General features: G+C 37.4%; 1 protein-coding gene across 25 annotated transcripts in view; it reads left to right on the forward strand.

The window, feature by feature from the left end:
* Positions 1–21,001, forward strand: part of kif1aa (kinesin family member 1Aa) — an 89,297-nt gene that overhangs the window by 9,932 nt on the left and 58,364 nt on the right. For 17 of the 25 annotated variants that reach the window (XM_065273666.2, XM_065273667.2, XM_065273670.2 and 14 more), the window contains exons 3-14: positions 9,467–9,540; positions 9,954–10,133; positions 10,684–10,749; positions 10,986–11,164; positions 11,895–12,006; positions 12,209–12,286; positions 12,497–12,562; positions 12,677–12,694; positions 13,124–13,202; positions 13,283–13,361; positions 14,409–14,551; positions 15,378–15,416. In XM_065273666.2, coding sequence (XP_065129738.2) covers positions 9,467–9,540; positions 9,954–10,133; positions 10,684–10,749; positions 10,986–11,164; positions 11,895–12,006; positions 12,209–12,286; positions 12,497–12,562; positions 12,677–12,694; positions 13,124–13,202; positions 13,283–13,361; positions 14,409–14,551; positions 15,378–15,416 — 1,113 coding nt within the window. The remainder of the gene's footprint in view (positions 1–9,466; positions 9,541–9,953; positions 10,134–10,683; positions 10,750–10,985; positions 11,165–11,894; positions 12,007–12,208; positions 12,287–12,496; positions 12,563–12,676; positions 12,695–13,123; positions 13,203–13,282; positions 13,362–14,408; positions 14,552–15,377; positions 15,417–21,001) is intronic. The other 8 variants (XM_065273671.2, XM_065273673.2, XM_065273680.2 and 5 more) reach the window with 1 other exon arrangement.

Raw genomic sequence — 21,001 nt, forward strand, 5'->3', positions numbered from 1 at the left:
TGGAACTCGCACTTCTCCGCCTTAACGAATAGCTGATTCTCTAATAGCCGTTGTAAAACCATGCGAACGTGCTGAGTGTGTATCTGCATGGAGGGAGAAAAGATGAGAATGTCATCGAGATACACAAAGACAAATCTTTTAATCATGTCACCCAGCACTTCATTGACCATGGTCTGGAAGACAGCTGGAGCGTTACAAAGACCGAACGGCAGAACGGAATATTCCCAGTGTCCTGAGGGTGTGTTAAAGGCTGTCTTCCACTCATCGCCCTCTCTAATACGTACCAAGTGATAAGCGTTGCGCAGATCTAGCTTGGTAAATACGCGCGCTCCCTGTAATAACTCGAATGCTGATGACATTAATGGCAAGGGGTACTTATTCTTAACAGTAATGTCATTCAGCCCTCGATAATCAATTCACGGACGAAGAGACCCGTCTTTCTTCTTTACAAAGAAAAATCCAGCACCAGCTGGAGACGAGGAGCGGCGAATGAGACCGGCTTTAAGAGCGTCAATAATGTATTTATCCATAGCCTCTCTTTCTGGTTTAGCTAGGGAAAATATACGACCCTTAGGCGGAGAAGTGTTGGGAAGTAGTTTGATCTCGCAATCATACGACCGATGAGGAGGCAGAGAAGTAGCCCGGGACTTACTGAAAACCTGATACAGATCCGAGTACTCCGCCGGGACCCCTGAGAGATCGATAGCCGGAACCTGCGAGACAGAACAAGAGACAAGAGAGGGAGCAGGACCAAGACAAGAAACATAACACGAAGACTTCCAAGATAACACAACATTGTTCTGCCAATCAACGTGAGGATTATGTTTGGATAGCCAGTCATGACCTAAAATGACTGGCGATTGTGAATCCTCTAAGATGTAAAATTCAATCTCCTCACGATGATTGCCAGAAACAAACAAACTCACAGGGGGTGTGCGGTGCGTGATCACAGCCATATGCTGGCCCTTCAATGTCCAGGCAGACAAAGGAGAGGAGAGAGGGATGAATGGAATACCCCAGGACTTGGCCAACCCAGCATCCAAAAGACACGCCTCCGCACCGGAATCCAGCAACGCCTGTGACGGGAAAGAGTTAATAATGACAGGTAGTGTGGTGCTGCTTACGGGAGATTTAAATGACGATGCGCCCACCGAGACTCCCAGGTTCATCGGCGGGCGTGAGCTTTTACCGGACAGGTGGCCGCCAGATGCCCCGGCTTGCCACAATACAAACAGAGGCCATTAGACAGCCGACGATTTCTCTCTCCAGCAGAAATCCGGAACTTGCCCAGCTGCATAGGCTCCTCGAGGGCGTCTCTGAAGCGATCTCCCCTGGTTCCGACATCAGCTGGCGAAATGAGCGACGCAGATCTCTCTGCCGATGGCAAGACTCGACCCTCAGAGCCAGATCGATGGCAGCTTCCAGGGACGTGGGTGGCTCCCTCAGTGCAATCTCGTCTTGAATACCTGGCGTGAGACCCTCGAGGAACTGTGCTCTTAATGCCGCGTCATTCCAGTTGCAGCAAATAGCGAGCGTCTTAAATCGTATGGCAAAATCTGTCACAGAGTCATTACGTTGCCGTAATCTCACCAACTCAGCCGCTGCCATGTCTCCCTTGAGTGAGCGGTCAAACAATTTTAACATCTCCTCCTCGAGAGCCTCAAATGAAAAAGTAAAAGGAGCTTTAGCCCCCCAGGCGGCCATACCCCAGTCTCTCGCCCTTCCAGTGAGTAATGTCAGGACATAGGCCACCTTGGAAGTGGATGAAGAAAATCGACGGGGCTGGAGCGCGAAGACGAGAGAGCACTGCTGTAAAAAGGATCTGCAGGTGTTGGGATCGCCATTGTAGGTGGGGGGTGTAGCCGTGTGTGGCTCCCGTTCAAATGAAGCGGCTCCTCCGGATGAGGTTGGGGCTTCATGGTGAGGAGTCACTTGGTCCAAGCGATTGCTGAGCTCTTTCAGTTGCCCAGACAGGATGCTGAAATCTCTGGCAGCAGCAGACAATAACGACGAATGTTGGTCGATGGCCGCCCCCTGCTGGTGAAGGGCGGTCTGCACCTCCAGACTTTCTAAACTTGCTGACTCCATTTTTGGCGCGCTCATCTGTCAGGAAAACGGACTCAGAGTCAAGTGCAAGTTAAATAGTTTATTTAGAAAAATAGAGAACAGGAGAGCAAAGTCACTGGTAGATCCACACACGGCGTACACCCGTTGACTCACTCTGGTGAAAACACTACTGTGGGAATGAAGCACTCCCACAGTAGGAGAGAGTGAGTCGGCGCTACACAATAATCCAGTACAGATCCAAAGGAAGAGACAGAGCCACCCACGCGCTCAGTCGAGAACGCCAGCACCGTCACCACACGCAACAGAGGGATAAAACACGCCGCCCTGAAGGTGGATGACAGGCGGAGATGGAAGATGGAAGTCCTAGTTCTCAGACGGGTAATCCACTGTGTAATCCAAATGTAGAAGGACCACCCGGAAACCACCGGTCACCGCCAAAAAAACGAAGCGAACCAGCGGTTCCGAGAAACAACAGTCGTTAGAGTCAATATAATCCACAAAGGTGAAATGGGTGTACTCCACTCACGGGTGATGATGCAAACCGGAGAGAGAGGGAGACAGCTGGTATACCGCCTAGAAACGAAGCGAACCAGCTGTATCGAGAGACAAACAAAGTCAATATAATCCAATACTCCACAAGCGAGCGGTCCGGGTGAAGACGAGTCCCCGAACGCCGAAACCAAACCTGGGGTAACAGAGGAGAAGACAGAGAGCGAATGACAAGACAAGGCAGGGCAGCAGGACTGTGATAAAACAATGAGCGCGCAACAAAGGACAGGACTACGTGCAATATAAAGGAAAAGGTAAACGAGACACCACCGGTGAACAATTACCTAAACAAGGGGGCGGAGTTAGTGAACACACGAGGAACCGGCACCACAGGTAAACAACACACACACACACAGATCACACAGCCATCGATCACCCAGTAGTCATGACACTAACAGCAAAAAACTTGAGACATTTTCAGATTTTATTGGTCTCAGTGGTGCTGTTATATCTGTGTGAGTGTGATGTTCTCTTTTGATATAATATACACTGTAAAAAATACTTTGCTGCCTTAAAATTTTTTGTTGAATCAACTTGGATTTACAAGTCAGCTCAACTTACTATTATTTATCTTGACGAGAGGTGAGTTGCTATAACTACAGGTGAGTTGTTATAACTTATAAATTTAAGTTGACTTTTCTCAACTATTAGTTGTGACAACTAATTTCTGTTGACATGACTTGTAAATCTGTGTTGATTTAACAAAGAATTTTAAGGCAGCAAAGTTTTTTTACAGTGAGATGCACAACCCCCATTTAGAAAAAGATGGAGAAGTATCCACTATCACATGATTATGGGAAAGGAAGGTGTGGAAAATGGTTTGTGAGGATCTGATTGCCATGTTGATTGAAACACTAAATGAGGTTCCTATGTCGCAAGTCTCATTTTTATTATTTTTATTGATTGAGAAGCTCTTAGTTAAAGATGCCTCATCCATCTGTTGTCTGATTTTTTCATATTTATGTCCAAAAACTCACTCTTACCGCACACATACACCACACACCCATCACCTTGACTTCACATAGGCAGTAAAAGTGATTAACAATCCTCCCTATTAGTTCTAAATGTCGATAAATGGCTGATAACTGGTTGTGGCGGGTTAATGTAAGTCATTGCAGTTATTGAGAAGAAATTAAACAAAAGAAGAGGCTTTATACACTGTACCTTAAGGTTCTGTTTTGTACCTTTACAGGTATACTAAACATAATAAAATGTTGTACCTTTTTGGGTACATTACTGTACCTTAAGGATCTATTGTGCACCTTTAAAGGTTCAGTTAACTGTTTTGTACCCCTAAAATTCAACTGGTACAAAACTGGTACAAAAGGTACACAAAAGGTCCTAAGGGTATTGTACCCCAAAAAGTATAACATTTCAGTGTGTTTACACATAAAGGTACAAAAATGAACCTTTGCGGCAGTAGCGGCCAGTAACTTCTTTTGAGGGTGCACGAGTTTGTTTTGAAAACACGAGCAACACACATGACAGTACGAACATATATTTTAAATTTGCTCCCTCGGAAGAACAGTCACCAGCCGCCACTGCTTTGAGGGTACCACCCCAGTCACAGAAAATGTACAGTTTGTGAACCTTTAATTCTGACAGTGTATTTACGGCACAATACAATCAATTGATCATTATCCACCTCTCATTTAGATTTTTTTGATTGTTTCAACAATCTACCTAAAGATATAGTGGAAGATTTTCCTGAATTTTAGAAAAACGAACGCCCTCTCCACACTCTCAGAAAGGTACAAAAGTTGTTACTGGTACAGTAACCTTTCAAAAAGATACACCTTTATACCCAAAGAGTGCATACAATATTAGTACTTCAAAGGTAAATATTGGTAGCTTTAAAGATACATATTATTATAATTTGTACCTAAATGGTACATATTAGGACCTTTTTTAAAGGGTACTGCCCCAGTGACAGCTTTGTACCTTTATTTTTGACAGTGCACTTTTTTAAAAAATGCACATGCGCAACACTTTACCTACTTCCAAGAGGGAACGCCTATTAAACGTGTGCACGAGAGAGCATGCACAAGCCTAGTTTTAGAAGGTTGTAGAACATTTCAGCTTGATCCCTATTCCCATTTGGTCATAAGGCTACTTTAGACAAATTGAGATTTACCGTGTCTGTGCAGTGCGTGACTTGTGCCAGGGCTAGCATCGATAATCATAGCTTACATCAACTTTTACTAGCAGTGATTTTAACTGGATTTCTCCAAATAGCATGCCAAACTTGACCTGCCGAGTAGAAAGTGACTAAGAACAGCGAGCTTCAATGAATGGCTGAAACCATAACTCACCACACCTGAAAGTGGGCATGCGCAAAAAGTGAAAACTACCAAGGGACAAGCACGTATGACGGCCTTACGTAAACATATCACCAGAATGATTGACAACTAGGAGGACCAATAGTCTTGATGATCCACCCGGAAAAAGAAAATCCTCCACTATACCTTTAATCAGTAACACAACATGTTAAGTACAATGAAACCGATCTCCACAACTGCTATGAATAATTCAAGCAGTGACATGTCAAGGTTAGCATGATTAGCACTGATTTGAGTGGTTAGTAGCCTCCAAACCTACAATTTCCATCACCAGGCTAGAATGTGACCTGCTGGACTCATAGAAACAGTTTGTGCTAGTAGGACACTTTTAGTGGTATCATGTTTAAGTGTATACCACTAGTCAACTAAATAAATATGACATGGCAAAGATTAATGCACATTTATATATTGATTCAATAGATTGATAGCATTTTGAAAAAAAACTTATCATGTATTTATTGCATTTTGTGAAAAAAAAAACAATCCGTTTTTATAATAAATCTTTGAAAATCAAATTATGGGTTAGAATTTTTGTGTTTTTATAACCTAAAGATGCTATGTGAAAGTTTGTAACAGAAAATAGTGGTTTTTATCTTGTCACTTTCTTGGTATAGAAAACACGTTTTTACTGAAATTACTGTAGTCAACGCACTGGATTTATTGCGTTTATTACGAAAGTATGTATTATTCTTGTGCTACTTTCATGTCATTCACCTGTTGGTTCTTGTTGCGCCATGTGAACACGAACGCACCTATGTGTGAGCGGAGTTGTGGGGATGCGTTTTAAAGAATGCATGCATGTTTTTTAACATGACAATTAAAAACCAGCACTGATACAAATGCGGGACATTTACCTAAATATGCTATGTGCGGACGGGTGGTGGTAACCCTATCATTGCACTGTACAAAATGTTAAATATGAACGTAGATACCCAGATTGTGTGTTCTGTTCATTGACCAAGTGTCCCAGGAGAAACACTCTGCATGTGTTGCATGGTGGTATCCTTTTCAACATATTGACTCTCTGAAGGTCATTCTTGTGTATCATCATCTTTAGAGGTCAAAACACATTGTGTGGCTTAAAGCAGACATGGTTCTATTATGATAATATACTGCATGTATCACATGTGTCTGGTTGCTGTTTGGTGTGTGTTGCAGATAACTTCATTCTAAAAATGGCGGGGTTATTTTTGACCCATAATGGGTAAATATTGGACAGAACACACCACTGGGTTAAAATTGACCCAATGCTAGGTTGTTTTAACCCAACTGGTGGGTAACTAGACCCCATAACAACAATGGGTCATTTTTAACCCAGCATGAGGTAATTTTTGACCCAGCATGTGTTCTGTCCAATATTTACCCATTATGGGTCAAAAATAACCAAGCCATTTTTAGAGTGTATGGGAAGTGTGTTTTATATATGTATTAGTGACTGTGTTAAGACAAGGTTTTATCATCAATGCTTGACAAATCGAATCTCTCTATTCAGTAAATGTTGCAAATGTACAAAAAATTGATGCACATAAAATGGAGTTGTTTGATTCCTGGATGATTATGTGTACTTCATACAGACTACTTAAAATTGTTATAGGTTTTATTAGAAAAATATATTTCAGCTTTTTATATTTTGGCTCCTGCACATACAGCTGGGTTGTTTCAAACCCATGCTTGAGTCAGATATATTTTCTAGGTTCGTTTGTCTATATTTTACTCTAACCATAAAACAACTCAGCATTTTTTGGTGTGTGTAAAAGTTGAGTCAGCACACAACTATATGGAAGCTGAGATGTATTTCAGAAAAGTATGTTCCATCTGAATTTCTGCTAATAGTGGCAGTTAAATTCTGAACTATAGTGTCTGTATTGTTATGTGGCTGTGAGTAAGACTGATATTTTAAGAGGTACTGATGACAAACAGGAAATTAGGTCATTCAAATGCAGGTCATCCTTACTGACATAGTTTTATGATCTTTAAGGGGGAAGAATTGTACTGTTATCCTTCATGTTGTCACGGTTTTTATTGATCTTTTCAGTTATTTTGACGCAAAACTCCCTTTGGCATCTATTTACTATCCACCCATTATTCAGTGTCAGAGGCAAAGCTACATTAAGTGGGGGCCCAAGGCAAAATGAATCAGTCCTTATTAAAAGTTTTTTTTCTTAACATATCTTTGTTACCCATGCATATTATTATACAACATACAATAAATAGGCAAAACAAATCTAACAGAACATAAATTGTTTATTTTAATCAAAATAACGTCAGTTATCATTTTAACTCTTTCCCTGCCAGCGTTTTTTTTAAAGCACCAGCATTTTTATGATTTTCACAAAATGTCTTTCAGAATAAATATATATATATATATATCAATCAAATAAAAGAACAGACCCTCTGCTTTCCCAAAAAAATAATAATTTAATCTAATAATTTGAGCAAAAAGCTGAGATAATTGCATTTTTGTAAAGGGCTTTTGTTAGAGATCAAATTCAGAACAACAATCAAAACATACAGAGTTTTAACAGTTTTTTGAATCAGTGGATGCTTCAATGTTTTATTAGTTGGGTAAGAGCGCCACTTAGTGAATAATAGCGGAATTATGGATTACTGTAAAAACTCATCATTGGCAGGGAAGGGTTTTCTCTAAAATGATGAGCTAACTCGTCAATGGCGGGGAAAGAGTTAATAGAAGACACAATAGAACATAACCTTTGAGGTACAATACAATCATCATATAATATATAATATATTTTTAACTTTTTGTAACATGTTAAAGTAGCTTCTTCTCTGGCCAACTTTGGGGGGCGGCGCCCCCTATTGACCAGCCACCACTGGTTTTAAAAACATATTTCATACTAGGGTGAATTTACCCTTTAATTGATTCCAGTTCTATTTTATTTCTCTGAAAAGAGTTTCAAGAGTCTCATTGTGACAAGTTACTCTATATAGACCCTGTTATTAGTCAACATGTATTATATGAGCTGTCTCCTGGCCAATAATCGTGGAGATTTCCAATGTGCTTTAATGTGTTCTTGTGGCCAAGATTTGGTAGATAGATCCTATAGAACCAAGAAATCTGCCACAGTAATTAAATAAATAAATAAATATATATATATATATATATATATATATTTAAAATTTGACAGAATGCCCCAGTCTTTGTAGAACGTATGATGACAAAATTTTCAAAAACGCCAAAGCTCACAATTTATCAAATGACTAGACAGAGCAGACATTCAAATTTACAAAGATTCTTGGATTGTAAAAATCCGTTGAGGATTGAGAAAGTTATGATATTTTTAATATTAGAAATGAGAAGAAAAAGTTACACTGTATTTGAATGTCAATGGAAGGTGAGTGATCGAAAATGGTGCTTATTCACATTTTTGCTTGTATCTTTCTCCTTTTATCAGATATTTTCATGAAATTTTAAATGAATGAATTTTGTTAGTTCTTTCAAATGAAATCATAAAAACATTTACTGTTTTATTTGGAATGGGCCATTTAGTTGGAATTAGTGTGTCATTTTCAGACTCAGACCCATGGTTTTTAGAACGATGCCTGCAGTTCTGATGTTCTGACAGGACGTTCGCTATAATTTACCACCACAAAGGTGACTACCAAATTTCTGCAATTTATTTAAATACCTTCTCCTTCCTAGGTTTCGATGATATTTCGTCAATACCAAGATAAAAGATATATATTTTGTCAACCCTACTTTTCTAGGGATGCACCGATACCGATACTGGTATCGGGTATCGGCCTCGATACCACATTTTCTAAAGTACTCGTACTCGTTAAAAGTCCCCCGACACCTGGAATCGATACCACGGTCTGAGAAATGTCTATGTTTGAGCGGCGTGTAAGGGGTTAATGCCTCGTGTTGTCCAAAGAGGCAGAGTTTACAACAAACTGGAAAACTAGTCCTTTGTTTTTTTGTTAAATTATATGACTAAAGCTGTTACCTGTAAATTTAAATCATGTTTTTTTATTAAGTACTCGGAATCGGTATCGGCAAGTACTGAAATGCAAGTACTCGTACTCGTACTTGTATTACAAAAAAAGTGGTATCGGTGCATCCCTATACTTTTCAGTTGTGCCCCAAGTCTAACAAGCCAGATGAAACCCAGAAGTTCGACCCAGAAATTGACGCGCGTGCCCGCGATGTCAGCATTGCTACTATGGTTTATGAAAATCAAGGAGTGATACTAAATAACTGTATGTCCGCAGTGAATAATTTTTTATTTACACCTATTATTATATTCAGCCTGTACCCTATACTGTCTGGTGAGATTCCTGTTTCTCTGTGATGACTTTTTATTTTGCAATGAGAACACTGTGGTCCACATCTATGTGGACTCATCTGTAGAGACTAGAGTGACTCAGCATAACTGCTTCTGTTTGGCGGCCATGTAAAGGCTGACAGGAGGGTATTGGGTGTCCACTCAGGATCTGTAGGATGTTTTATTAACCTTATTTACTCTCTGAAATTTTTACTATTTGTTTTTCAGCTATCATCAATCCCAAAGCACCAAAAGAAAACAAGAGCTTCAATTTTGATTATTCATACTGGTCACATACCTCGGTGAGTCAGAAGAAATTGATCAGGAAGTCAATAACTAAAAAAAGAGCATTTATAAAATAGTTTTACTTTCCAAACCTGCCTGGTTTTTCTCTGTGGAGCACAAAATCCTTGTATTTAATACAAGTAAAGTGTGCTGTGGATCATAAAAGTAGCTCTTAAGCCTGCTGTATTACAAGCCCTCTGAAGTCATACATAATTATATGGATGCTTAATGCAAAGGTTCAGATTTTCAGTGACAAACAATTCACTTTTTGCTCTGAACATCAGACCCTGGGATCACAGAACTGATAAAAAATGCTGCAGAATGCACAAAACATTGTTCAGATACAATAGTCACTGTAATAAGTAAAATTTTGTTCCTGGATAACTATGGAAATTAAACTTTTATGTATTTTTTTTAAATCTCTCATCAGCCAGAGGACATCAACTATGCCTCTCAGCAGCAGGTGTACAGAGATATTGGAGAGGAAATGTTACTCCATGCCTTCGAGGGCTACAACGTCTGTATTTTTGCATACGGCCAGACAGGTGCTGGAAAATCATACACTATGATGGGCAAACAGGAGAAGGACCAACAAGGAATAATCCCACTGGTAAGATACATGCTCTTGTAAGTGGCCTTTTTGTGTATCTGAAGCATGTATTGTCACTCCTGTCACATGGTTACTGCTGTATAAAAAGAGATTGAAAATGTATTCAGAAGTAGTGTTGAAAAGATCGAATCAAACTGAATTAAATGACAAGCTAAACACTAACCCGAGACCTCCCAGCAAGCAATTTGGGCTAAAACCAGGCTAAATTTGGGCTGTCAGTGAAAATCTAATAGACGTCTACCATAGCCCAAGAATAGACGATACGTATAAGTTTAAAACAAATGAAAGCAAACACATTGAACACCTGCTGACCTTGCCTACATGTTGGAATATCATACATCTTCAAGTTATTTTGGCAAAAATGGCATGTAACCAAATTCAAGGCTATTTAGGGTAGAAGTGGGTTACTCATAGCCGGTCTATATCGGGTCTATAGTTAGCCGTCATTTCAACGTCTTGGTTTTTGCTTGCTGGGCTTTAGTGTACACACAGTAAGAAAGGTTTTTTGACTGATTATTCTTTGTTTATTATGTCTGTCTGCAACCATCAGCTGTGTGAAGACCTTTTCACCAAGATCAGTGACAACAATGATAACAATATGTCCTATTCTGTGGAGGTAAGATGTGATTTAAGCTCTTCTGTTGCTTTCTAATTGTTTATGGATTTTATTTTGGCAAATTCCTTTACATATGTATAGTGTTACTGTGTGTCTGACAGATCTGGGCCCTGAGTAAACTCAGCAGTTACAGTTCTGTAATGATAAAACATCCTACAGTCAAAATTAACATCTCGTTGTGTATATTTTTTGCTTTGTCTCCATTTAAACAATCTACCATCATTGGGCTTTTTAAGGTTAGTTATATGGAGATTTACTGTGAGCGGGTGCGAGATCTTCTGAACCCAAAAAACAAAGGAAATCTGCGTGTACGAGAGCACCCTTTGCTAGGCCCGTATGTAGAGGATCTGTCCAAACTCGCTGTCACGTCATATAACGACATTCAAGATCTGATGGACTCAGGGAATAAGGCCAGGTAATAATGTTTCTTTTCTATTGCATAGTGCTACTCAAAAGTTTGCATTGACAATGTGTTTCTGTAATTACAAGGTGGAATTTCTACTTAGTGGTACTCAGAGACTACCACATTATTGGTAATTGGAAATTGGATTCAAGTGCAGCATTGTTAATGATGACAAAAGATACTTTTAGAAAATTAACACTGTAATATCGAACAAAAATGAGTCGAGATACCTAACTAACTCTAACTAGGCTAGTTACTACTGTTGTTTTGGTTGCCAGTGCTTTAAAAGAAAACTTGTAATAATGCGTTTGACGAAGAAGCTATGGTTTTTACTGGCTAGAAACTCCTTATTATGGTAATTTTGACATGACTTAAGTTCTACTGTAAAACAAACATTTATTTCCAGGAATTGCGTTAATGCATTTGTGTTATCTTAGTGATAATCAGATTTCTAATTTGACTCAAGGTGTTGTTTACCCCAGCAAACACATTAGACCTGTTATCACAGACTTCCCCCTACGCAATATATTTAGTCTGTTATATAACAACTCATTGGCATAGCACAACAGACAGGATCTTATTATGTAAAATAAATTATTACACACCCAAACATTTGGATTAGATTACATCTACTTTCAATGCACATCAATACCCCACATAGATAGATTACATCTCAGTGTCTGAGCACCTCATATGACTGATGTTTCTGAATATTAACATTCTGCTGTGTCCTGTAATTCAGGACAGTAGCCGCTACTAACATGAATGAGACGAGCAGCCGTTCCCACGCTGTCTTCAACATCATCTTCACCCAGAAGCGACATGATGCAGAGACAAACAACACTTCAGAAAAGGTTCGCACTGCTATTGCAGGTTACAGACCTTGTCAGTCAATAAATTTAGAGAGCGGCACATGACATGTTTCTTTCCCATCACATGATCATCACACCGCCATATTGGATGACTTTTGGCATTTGGGGCATTTTGTTGTTTAGATGTTGTGAAAAGTGATATGATTTTTTTCTCTGTATGTTTATTATTGAACCTCTCTGGCAGGTCAGCAAAATCAGTCTGGTTGATTTAGCAGGCAGCGAGAGAGCAGACTCCACCGGAGCCAAAGGCACACGCCTCAAAGTGAGTGTTGCTTTTATTGAGCATCTAAAATTCACTTAATTTTCTTTGCTTTATGAGACTAATCTTATAAAAACTCTCTGTCTTTGGTTAAATGACAACAATTTCTCAATCTTCTCCCTAAAGATGAAATCCTATTTCTGGGCTCTCAGTTAAAGGTCAATTTTTGTACCTTTTCAAGTTTTTTAATTCTATCCATTCTTTCGCTCACAGGAAGGGGCAAACATCAATAAATCACTCACCACTCTGGGGAAAGTCATTTCGGCTCTGGCTGAGGTGGTAAGTGTTTTGTTTTGCTCCGAGCCTTAAAGATATATTAATTTGTACCTGGAGAGTTCAGTCTTTGCCAGCTTAATACCATGCTATTTATTTTCTCACTTATTGTATTCGCAGGATTCTGGAATAAACAAGGTATAACACTGTCTGTCTGTCTGTCCCAAAGTTACCATTTTATGAATAATGTTAAAGCAACACCAAAAAGTTTTTTTTTTACCTTAAAATAATGTTTCCAAAAAAGTTTCAGTGGTTCATCCACTCAAAACAGGGTGAATGGCACTTTCACATTCGCTTTGCAGCCCTCTATCGGCCAAAACCGCACTAAAGAAGTTTCCAACCGTCGGGTAGTGGTCCTGTAGTTCGAGTGAAAACTACAAAAACTTGCTTTACGGCAGACCTACAATCCAATCAAAGCCAGCTATGCTGCAGTATTTACGACTGTGGAAATGAACAATTACGCTTCTAACCTGTAGGGGGAGCACAGAGCAATAAGTCTTTAGTGTTGCTTTAAGTAATATTATGCTAACATCGTACATAATAGTGTACAAATGATTTTTCACACAGAATAAAAAGAAGAAAAAAGTGGAAAGTTTTATTCCATACAGAGATTCAGTTTTAACCTGGCTTCTGAGAGAGAATCTTGGTAAGTATGAAAGCTTTTCTGCCATGTGTATTTTATTTCATCTTGCCTTATAATACACTTTTACCTTGAACCTTGTGCAGGTGGCAACTCTCGCACAGCTATGGTGGCCGCTCTCAGTCCAGCTGACATTAACTATGATGAGACCCTCAGCACTCTCAGGTACACTGCTTCAGTAAACACCCACTTCATCATTATTTCTCTGTCTGAAGTCGTTAAAGGGATAATTCACCGATTTAGCATTCAGCTTTGTATCTGTAGAAACCCGGCAGTATTACTGAATGACCATGTTTCCCTCCCTCATTTCCCCCTGAGAGGAGAGATATCTGCATTTTGGTTCTGCAAAAAAGTCCTCCGATGATGTAATATGACGATTTTTGCATCATCGGAGGACTTTTTTGCAGAACCAAAATGCAGATATCTCTCCTCTCAGGGGGAAATGATGGAGGGAAACATGGTCATTCAGTAATACTGCCGGGTTTCTACAGATACAAAGCTGAATGCTAAATCGGTGAAGTATCCCTTTAATAAGCTAGTTAATGTGCTGACGGCTAAAGCGATACGTCTCGCATAATGAGAATGTTCATGTTCCCTCTACACACCTGCTCCATACTTCAAATGCCCTTCAAAGATGCTGATGTGCAGTAAAGCTGCTGAAAAGAGTAATTGGGCACCCAGGAAAAGTGTGTGCACGCATGCAATAGAGCGGCCATTCCCAAACTGTGGTCCGCTGACCACTAGTGGTCCGTGAGGGTACTGCAGGTGATCCGTGTAAAGGCAAAATAAAATATAAAATAATATATTTTTTTAAGAAAAATATATTTTTTAAAAATATGTTTTAAGAATCTGTTACACTGATGTGATGACCAGTTATAGTTTTAGTGCTAGTAAAGCAGGTGCAGATAAATTCCTGGACTTTGTGTAGACATATTTTATTAAGACTATTATGAGGTGGTCCGCGAAAATTCTTGATATCAAATAGTGGTCCACACACACAAAAAATTTGAAAACCCCTGCAATAGAGTACAATGTCTGAAATCTAATATTAGTTGTTTTTCTTATGTTTTTTCTCTATACCATGATTTAATGGTACGTCATATGGGTTAGCCATACGAAAATGAAATGTCAAAGCACACTGTTGTACAACATATAAGAGTATGTGTTCAGTTTAAATTCAAAGTGACTGGCAGATCTGTGTGTGTGATACAGGTATGCAGACAGGGCTAAGCAGATCCGTTGTAATGCTGTGATCAATGAAGATCCTAATAACCGGCTGGTGCGTGAGCTGAAAGATGAGGTGTCACGTCTGAAGGATCTCCTTTTTGCCCAGGGTTTGGGCGACATTATTGAGAGTAAGTATATCTTTTATTTTTAAATTTGACCCATAAAACAGTTTCAGTTTTTTAGCATTATTTCATCAGACAGCATTTGTGACATTTAGGCTGTTTTATTGATTTTTGATTCAAATGTATAGTAGCACACAGATATATATAAAAAAAATGTGGGGTTCAAAAGTCCACAATGAACTTTTGGTAATTAAGACCTAATTAGTAATTTAAGCTTTGCAATTGAAGCTTTATGATGTCAAAAGAATAAAAATTATGTAAAAAATCTGAGCTGTTTCCAAGTCACTAATCAAATAAGAAAATGTGTGACATGAACCAAGTAAACCTCTTTATACAAAGTATGAGATTTCCTTGCTTCCTTTGTAGTGTTCTCACAAGTCAGACTTTTGAACCTTATTGTATTTTTGTATGTCTACCTAAATGATAAAGAGAATTGCATAGATAGTTATGGATAATCCCAATAAGCACAAATAGCCAATTAAAACACAAACACATTATTTCTTTTGAAAAGACTCACATCTCAGATTGGTTTACATGATTCTCTACTCTTCCCTGTGCACATCTAATTCTGTTTCTCTCTTTCTTAAATACTCGTTTCTGTTGTCATTGTACTGTCTTTTGACGCTGATTCCAATAGGAAAATGCCTCAGAACCAAGGATTTGATCTTCAACCCTCTGGGTTTGGTTCAGTTTAGTGTCAAGTGAAGTTTAGACTCAGATTTTAGCCTTCTGTGTATGAATTCTCACTTTCCTCCTTCTCTCTCTCTCTCTCCTCTCCCTCTCTCTCTTTTTGTACTTCTTATTATTATTATCTTTCCTTTGTTGTTCTTAGCATTTCGAGGGCCTGTTGAAGATTTTGGTGGTTTGAAATGTGTGTTTCTTGGACTCTATCTTACTCTGACTTCTGTGCTTTGGCAGCTTTTTATAGATAAAGCAGATCTTTGCAGCCCCAGGGTTTATTAGTTTGAAGGGAAAGTAATAATCTCTCATTCAGTCATACAAAAGTTATATCAAAGTCATATTCATTTTATATTCCACGGAAACCATAAAATATTGCCTGTTAAGTACAAGGCATTACTTTTTGTAACCCTGGTTGGTGATGTGGTTTCTCAACTGGAAGCTGCTTTATCTAGTCTGTTGCTCTTTTTTACTCTGTTTTGTTATCTTTTTATTTTGGCTTGCAATGCAAAGCTAGATAAATGTTATGTCACACTAATGAGCTAATTGATTTCACTCATTCACTCATTTGTTGGGTTAAATGTTCTCAGTTTGTCAAAGAGTTTTACTTAAGAAGTAGACATGAAATATATAAACACAAAAATGGCAGCATAATTGTTAGGATGAAAATATAAAATTCAACTAACAGATGTTACCACACAGAATCTTGTGAAATGTGACAATTTATACATGAAAAATTAGAAACTCTCTCTGCCCATCTTGACTTCTGAGAGACACTGCCACTCTGAGAGGCTCTTTTTATACCCAATCATGTTGCCAATTGACCTAATAAGTTGGTCCTTTGACTGTTCCTTATATTTACACTTAACTTTTCTGGCCTCTTATTGCTACCTGTCCCAACTTTTTTGAAATGTGTAGCTTTCCAAAATGAGCCAAAATCCAAATTGAGCCAATATTTGGCATGACATTTCAAAATGTCTCACTTTCAACATTTGATATGTTATCTATATTCTATTGTGAACAAAAATATAACTTTATGAGATTTTTTTTAACTTATTCCATTCCTTTTTTCTTCATTTCTTCCAGAGGTGTATAATACTTAAGTATTTAATTACATTTTCCAAGCATCTGTGCTTTATCGGAGTGTTTGTCTTGGGAAAAAATTAACTTTTCTTTACTAAAAAATTTTCACTACATTCTAAAGCATAGAATCATACTGTGTATTCATTATATATTGCATATTAAAATTGATTTAATGCCTAATACATAAAAATTGTGTACTTTTACTTTCTTGAGTAAAAGTACATAAATAATTTTTACTTAAGTAATAGTACAAAACATTACTAGATGTTTAATGTACTTAAATATTAAATATAAACCAAAAACTTGAAATTATGAAATGTAGTGGAGTAAAAATTATGATAATATGTTTTGGAATGTATGTTTTCCAAAGAAAAACACTAATAAAATATGAATAATTGAAAATTTACTTTTATGTAGAAAGTAAAAATACTTAAGTACTAAAATTTCCTCAGTGTCCCAACTTTTCTGATTTGGGGTTGTATTAAATAAAAAGAAACCAAAATTTAGTTGTGAACATGTGAAGTTGTGCTGAACTGAATATTGAAGGAAAAAATAAAAGGCATTGCTTATATTTCATTCCACTGGGAATTAGTTGGAACTATAAAAGTAAGCATTTTGTTGTCAAATTGAGGTCACAGGCGACTCATAGTTTAATTTAAACATCTTTAATCAAATATCATAATGGACTGTCCACCACAAAATAAAGTAAGATGTGCTAACAAAGTAAATACACTCATGTGGACCTCTCTATGGTCTTACTTTTTATTAATAAACAAAACTTTAATGAAAACATTTTTGTAATGCATTTTTAGCCTTTTTCCTGAAGGTCGTCTTTGCATTTTTCTATAACAAGTTCATATAGGCTTTGAAATTTGTACCCTTTTTGGTAGCACTTTATTTTACAGTACGTGTACTTACCTTGTACATTATGGTAAATAAGTTGTACTTAACGACAAATGTGTGGTACTTACTTTTAGGTATCTACATGGTAATTAACTGGTATCATTACTGTACTTACCAGTGGTACATACTTGGGAGTTATTATGTAACTCTAGAAAAGTACTGGGTAATAACAGATACATACTTATAGTGTAAGTATACTTTAACTAACGAGAAACATTACTGTACTTACAAATAAATGTACAATATAAGTATTTAGTATTTACAGGCAAGTTAGGGTAAATGACCGGTATTTATAGTGTACATATATGATAACTAATATCAAACGCTACTGTACTTACAAATTGTATATACACAATAAGTGTGTGGTACCTGTAGGCCATAAATTAATAACCGGCACATATGGTGTATGTAAACTGTAACTAACAAGTTACTGTACTTACAAATTGTATATACACAAAAAGTGTGTACTAGTGAATGTACCCAGTAGTTAATGCATATGATAGTCAATGGTTGGGTTTGCCTAACAGTGTCATGTATATAATGCTATATCTTAGGTGTTAGTTCCTATGTAATAACTGTGTAAAAAACAACACTTTATTTTACAGTCCTGTTTCCATGCAGTTACCATGGATGTACTAGTGAATGTACCTTCCCAGTAGTTAATTCTTATGATAGTCAATGGTTGGGTTTGCATCACAGTGACATGTATATAATGCTATATCTTAGGTGGTAGGTCCTATATAATAACTGTGTAAAAAGCATCACTTTATTTTACAGTCCTGTTTCCGTGCAGTTATCATAGACGTACTAGAGAATGTACCCAGTAGTTAATGCATACGGTTATTTAATGCTTGCTTTAAAGGACAAAGATACTGAGTACCAAAATGGCACATCAGTAATGTTTGTTCTTAGTTATCATATACGTATGGTATAAGTATAACTTACACTTGCCTGCAGGTACCACACACTTATCGTGTATATACAATTTGTAAGTACAGTAGTGTTTCTCGTTAGTTACAGTATACATACACCATATGTGCCGGTCATTAACTTACACTGGCCTACAGGTACCACACACTTATCGTGTATATACAATTTGTAAGTACAGTAGTTTTTCTTGTTAGTTACAGTATACATACACCATATGTGCCTTTCATTAACTTACACTGGCCTACAGGTACCACACACTTATCATGGATATACAATTTGTTAGTACAGTAGTGTTTCTTGTTAGTTACAGTATACAGACACCATATGTGCTGGTCATTAATTTATGGCCTACAGGTACCACACACTTATCATGTATATACAATTTGTAAGTACAGTAGTGTTTGATATTAGTTTCATATATGTACACAATAAACACCTGTCATTTACCCTAACTTGCCTGTAAATACTAAATACTAATATTGTACATTTATTTGTAAGTACAGTAATGTTTCTCGTTAGTTACAGTATACCTACACTATAAGTATGTATCTGTTATTACCCAGTACTTATCTAGAATTACATAATAACTACCAAGTATGTACCACTGGTAAGTACAGGAATGATACCAATTAATTACCATGTAGATACCTAAAAGTAAGTACCACACATATGTTGTTAAGTACAACTTATTTACCATATATGTACAAGGTAAGTACACGTACTGTGAAATAAAGTGCTACCAATTTTTTTATGTTAATAAACTGTGAACAAATTGCTTGGGGCTTTTGTATAGTTGTAGCACATAAATGTATGATATGGAAGAAATTGATACTTTTTCAACACTGTCTTAAAATCATTTATACATTTTTCTTACTTCTGTAGCTAGTTTAAATCTATGTCTCAAGATTTAGTGACCACCTTCTACCTGCTTATGGCAAATGTGTGTTTGAATGACAGCTTATGTTCTTTAATGCTTTATGTTCTGGTGGCTCTTTACTAACTGTATTAATGGCTGAATACCAAACCTAGTGCTCGTCAATATGTCATGTAACACAACTCTTCTTTTTTATCAAGACAAATAACGTGAAGATTTTTTTCTTTTTTTAAGAATGTAAATTCTATGTAAACAAGCCAGTAACTTTCTAAAATGGATGTGTGATACTGGTTTATTTTCATCAAGGTTTTGTCAGGGTTTTTATGAGAAGGCTGAATCCACTTTCCCCAAACCCAGAGAATTATCTTTGCATTTAGCACCGGCCAGTCTTTGAAGTAAAGCTTAGAGTATATTTAATCTCATTTGTTCAGTGTGTGGTGCAGCCATTATTCAAACAGATAATGCAGAGAGGGGGGAAAAGCCTCCCAGGTCAGGGAGGAAGCTTGTTTTGGCACGCAGTACTGTAGCTATAAGAGCTTTTTCAATGTGCATTATGTAATCCTTCCATATCAGCTGTCACTATGCATAGTGTAGCACTCTTCAATCTTCACTTTATACCATGTTAGGATTAAGTCATCAGTCACTAGGGGCCGTGTCTTCTCAGTTTGTGCCCAGGATACTTGCCTGAAGCTCTCTTAGGAGTATAGTAGCACCAAATAAGCACTCTGTTGCCATAGCAGCACTGTCAGAGCTGAAAGATGTTATTGTGCTGAAGGTTACATAGATATTGCAAAGCCAGACTCTCTAAAATATACGTTTTGTTCCATTACATCATTTTAAATGGTATTATCATATTTATTTTGAGGTAGAGCTGTATGATGTTTAGTCATTTGATATCTGGTATTACTTGAGATTAAGAAAAATGTGGGAGGAGTAAATATAGCTCAGATTTGTGCTACTATATGATTTCTCAATCTGTTTAATGAATGTTATAAGAGTATAATGGATCTGGTAATGGAAGTTTTATTGTGGTCAATGATGACGAACATTGTGGTTTGTGATGATGTTCATGACAGTCACTGGCTTTTAGTGGAAATATGAGCTTCTCTGCTAATGTGTTGCTGTAGCACAGCCAACAGTTGCTTACAAATAGTATTTGTACATTATCTTAAGAGATGAGGCATTACTATAGAATCAGACTTAGGTGGTGACAAAATGCTTAAAGAACAGCATATTTAAATAGGTAGGGAATGTTTTGTTTTTAAGGGCATGAAAAATTCATTGGAAAAATTATGGCATACAAATATCCACAACAGTTGTACAGAAAATAAATGACAAAAAAGTAAGCAAGATTTTTACATCAGAAAACATCATCATTTAGAAGTATCAGGCTATTATTGCATATTCAAATACTGCTTTGAGGCACTGTCAATAAAAATAATATGGATAATTTTGGTTAAACATTATAAATAAATGTACATACAATCAAACAATCTATAACAAACAAATCAATATGGTAAATATCGTAAAAACACTGTAACTCATTCTTTTGAGTAAAGCCGGTCAAAGATTTTGAGCTAATGATTTTGCAGTGGCCATTTTTGATATGCATTAGGATTTGGATATCCATCCTTACTGAATAGACTGGTGGTTTGTCTGTAGATGTAATTTAAACCCAAGACTTAGTCATTGCTGGATACTTATTAAATAAGTTACTTGGTATTGGTATTTATCTTTGGAAATACCACCAAAATATTTTGCTCAATGTATACTAACATTTATAACAAACCAGTCTCAATTAACAGCATAGCTCATTGCATGCCTGCCTGTTAAATTTTTCAGATATTGCTCTCGGGTTGCTCGCATTGAATGCCCAAATACTAAAGCCTGCATTGTTACAGGGCGCTTGGAATGGCTGATGTCTCTTTGCTACTCTGTGCCTGCTCTACAGCTCCTATTTTATTTCCACTACTCCTCTTTACCTGTCT

The sequence above is a fragment of the Paramisgurnus dabryanus genome, chromosome 7, assembly GCF_030506205.2.
Source record: "Paramisgurnus dabryanus chromosome 7, PD_genome_1.1, whole genome shotgun sequence".
NCBI lineage: Eukaryota > Metazoa > Chordata > Actinopteri > Cypriniformes > Cobitidae > Paramisgurnus > Paramisgurnus dabryanus.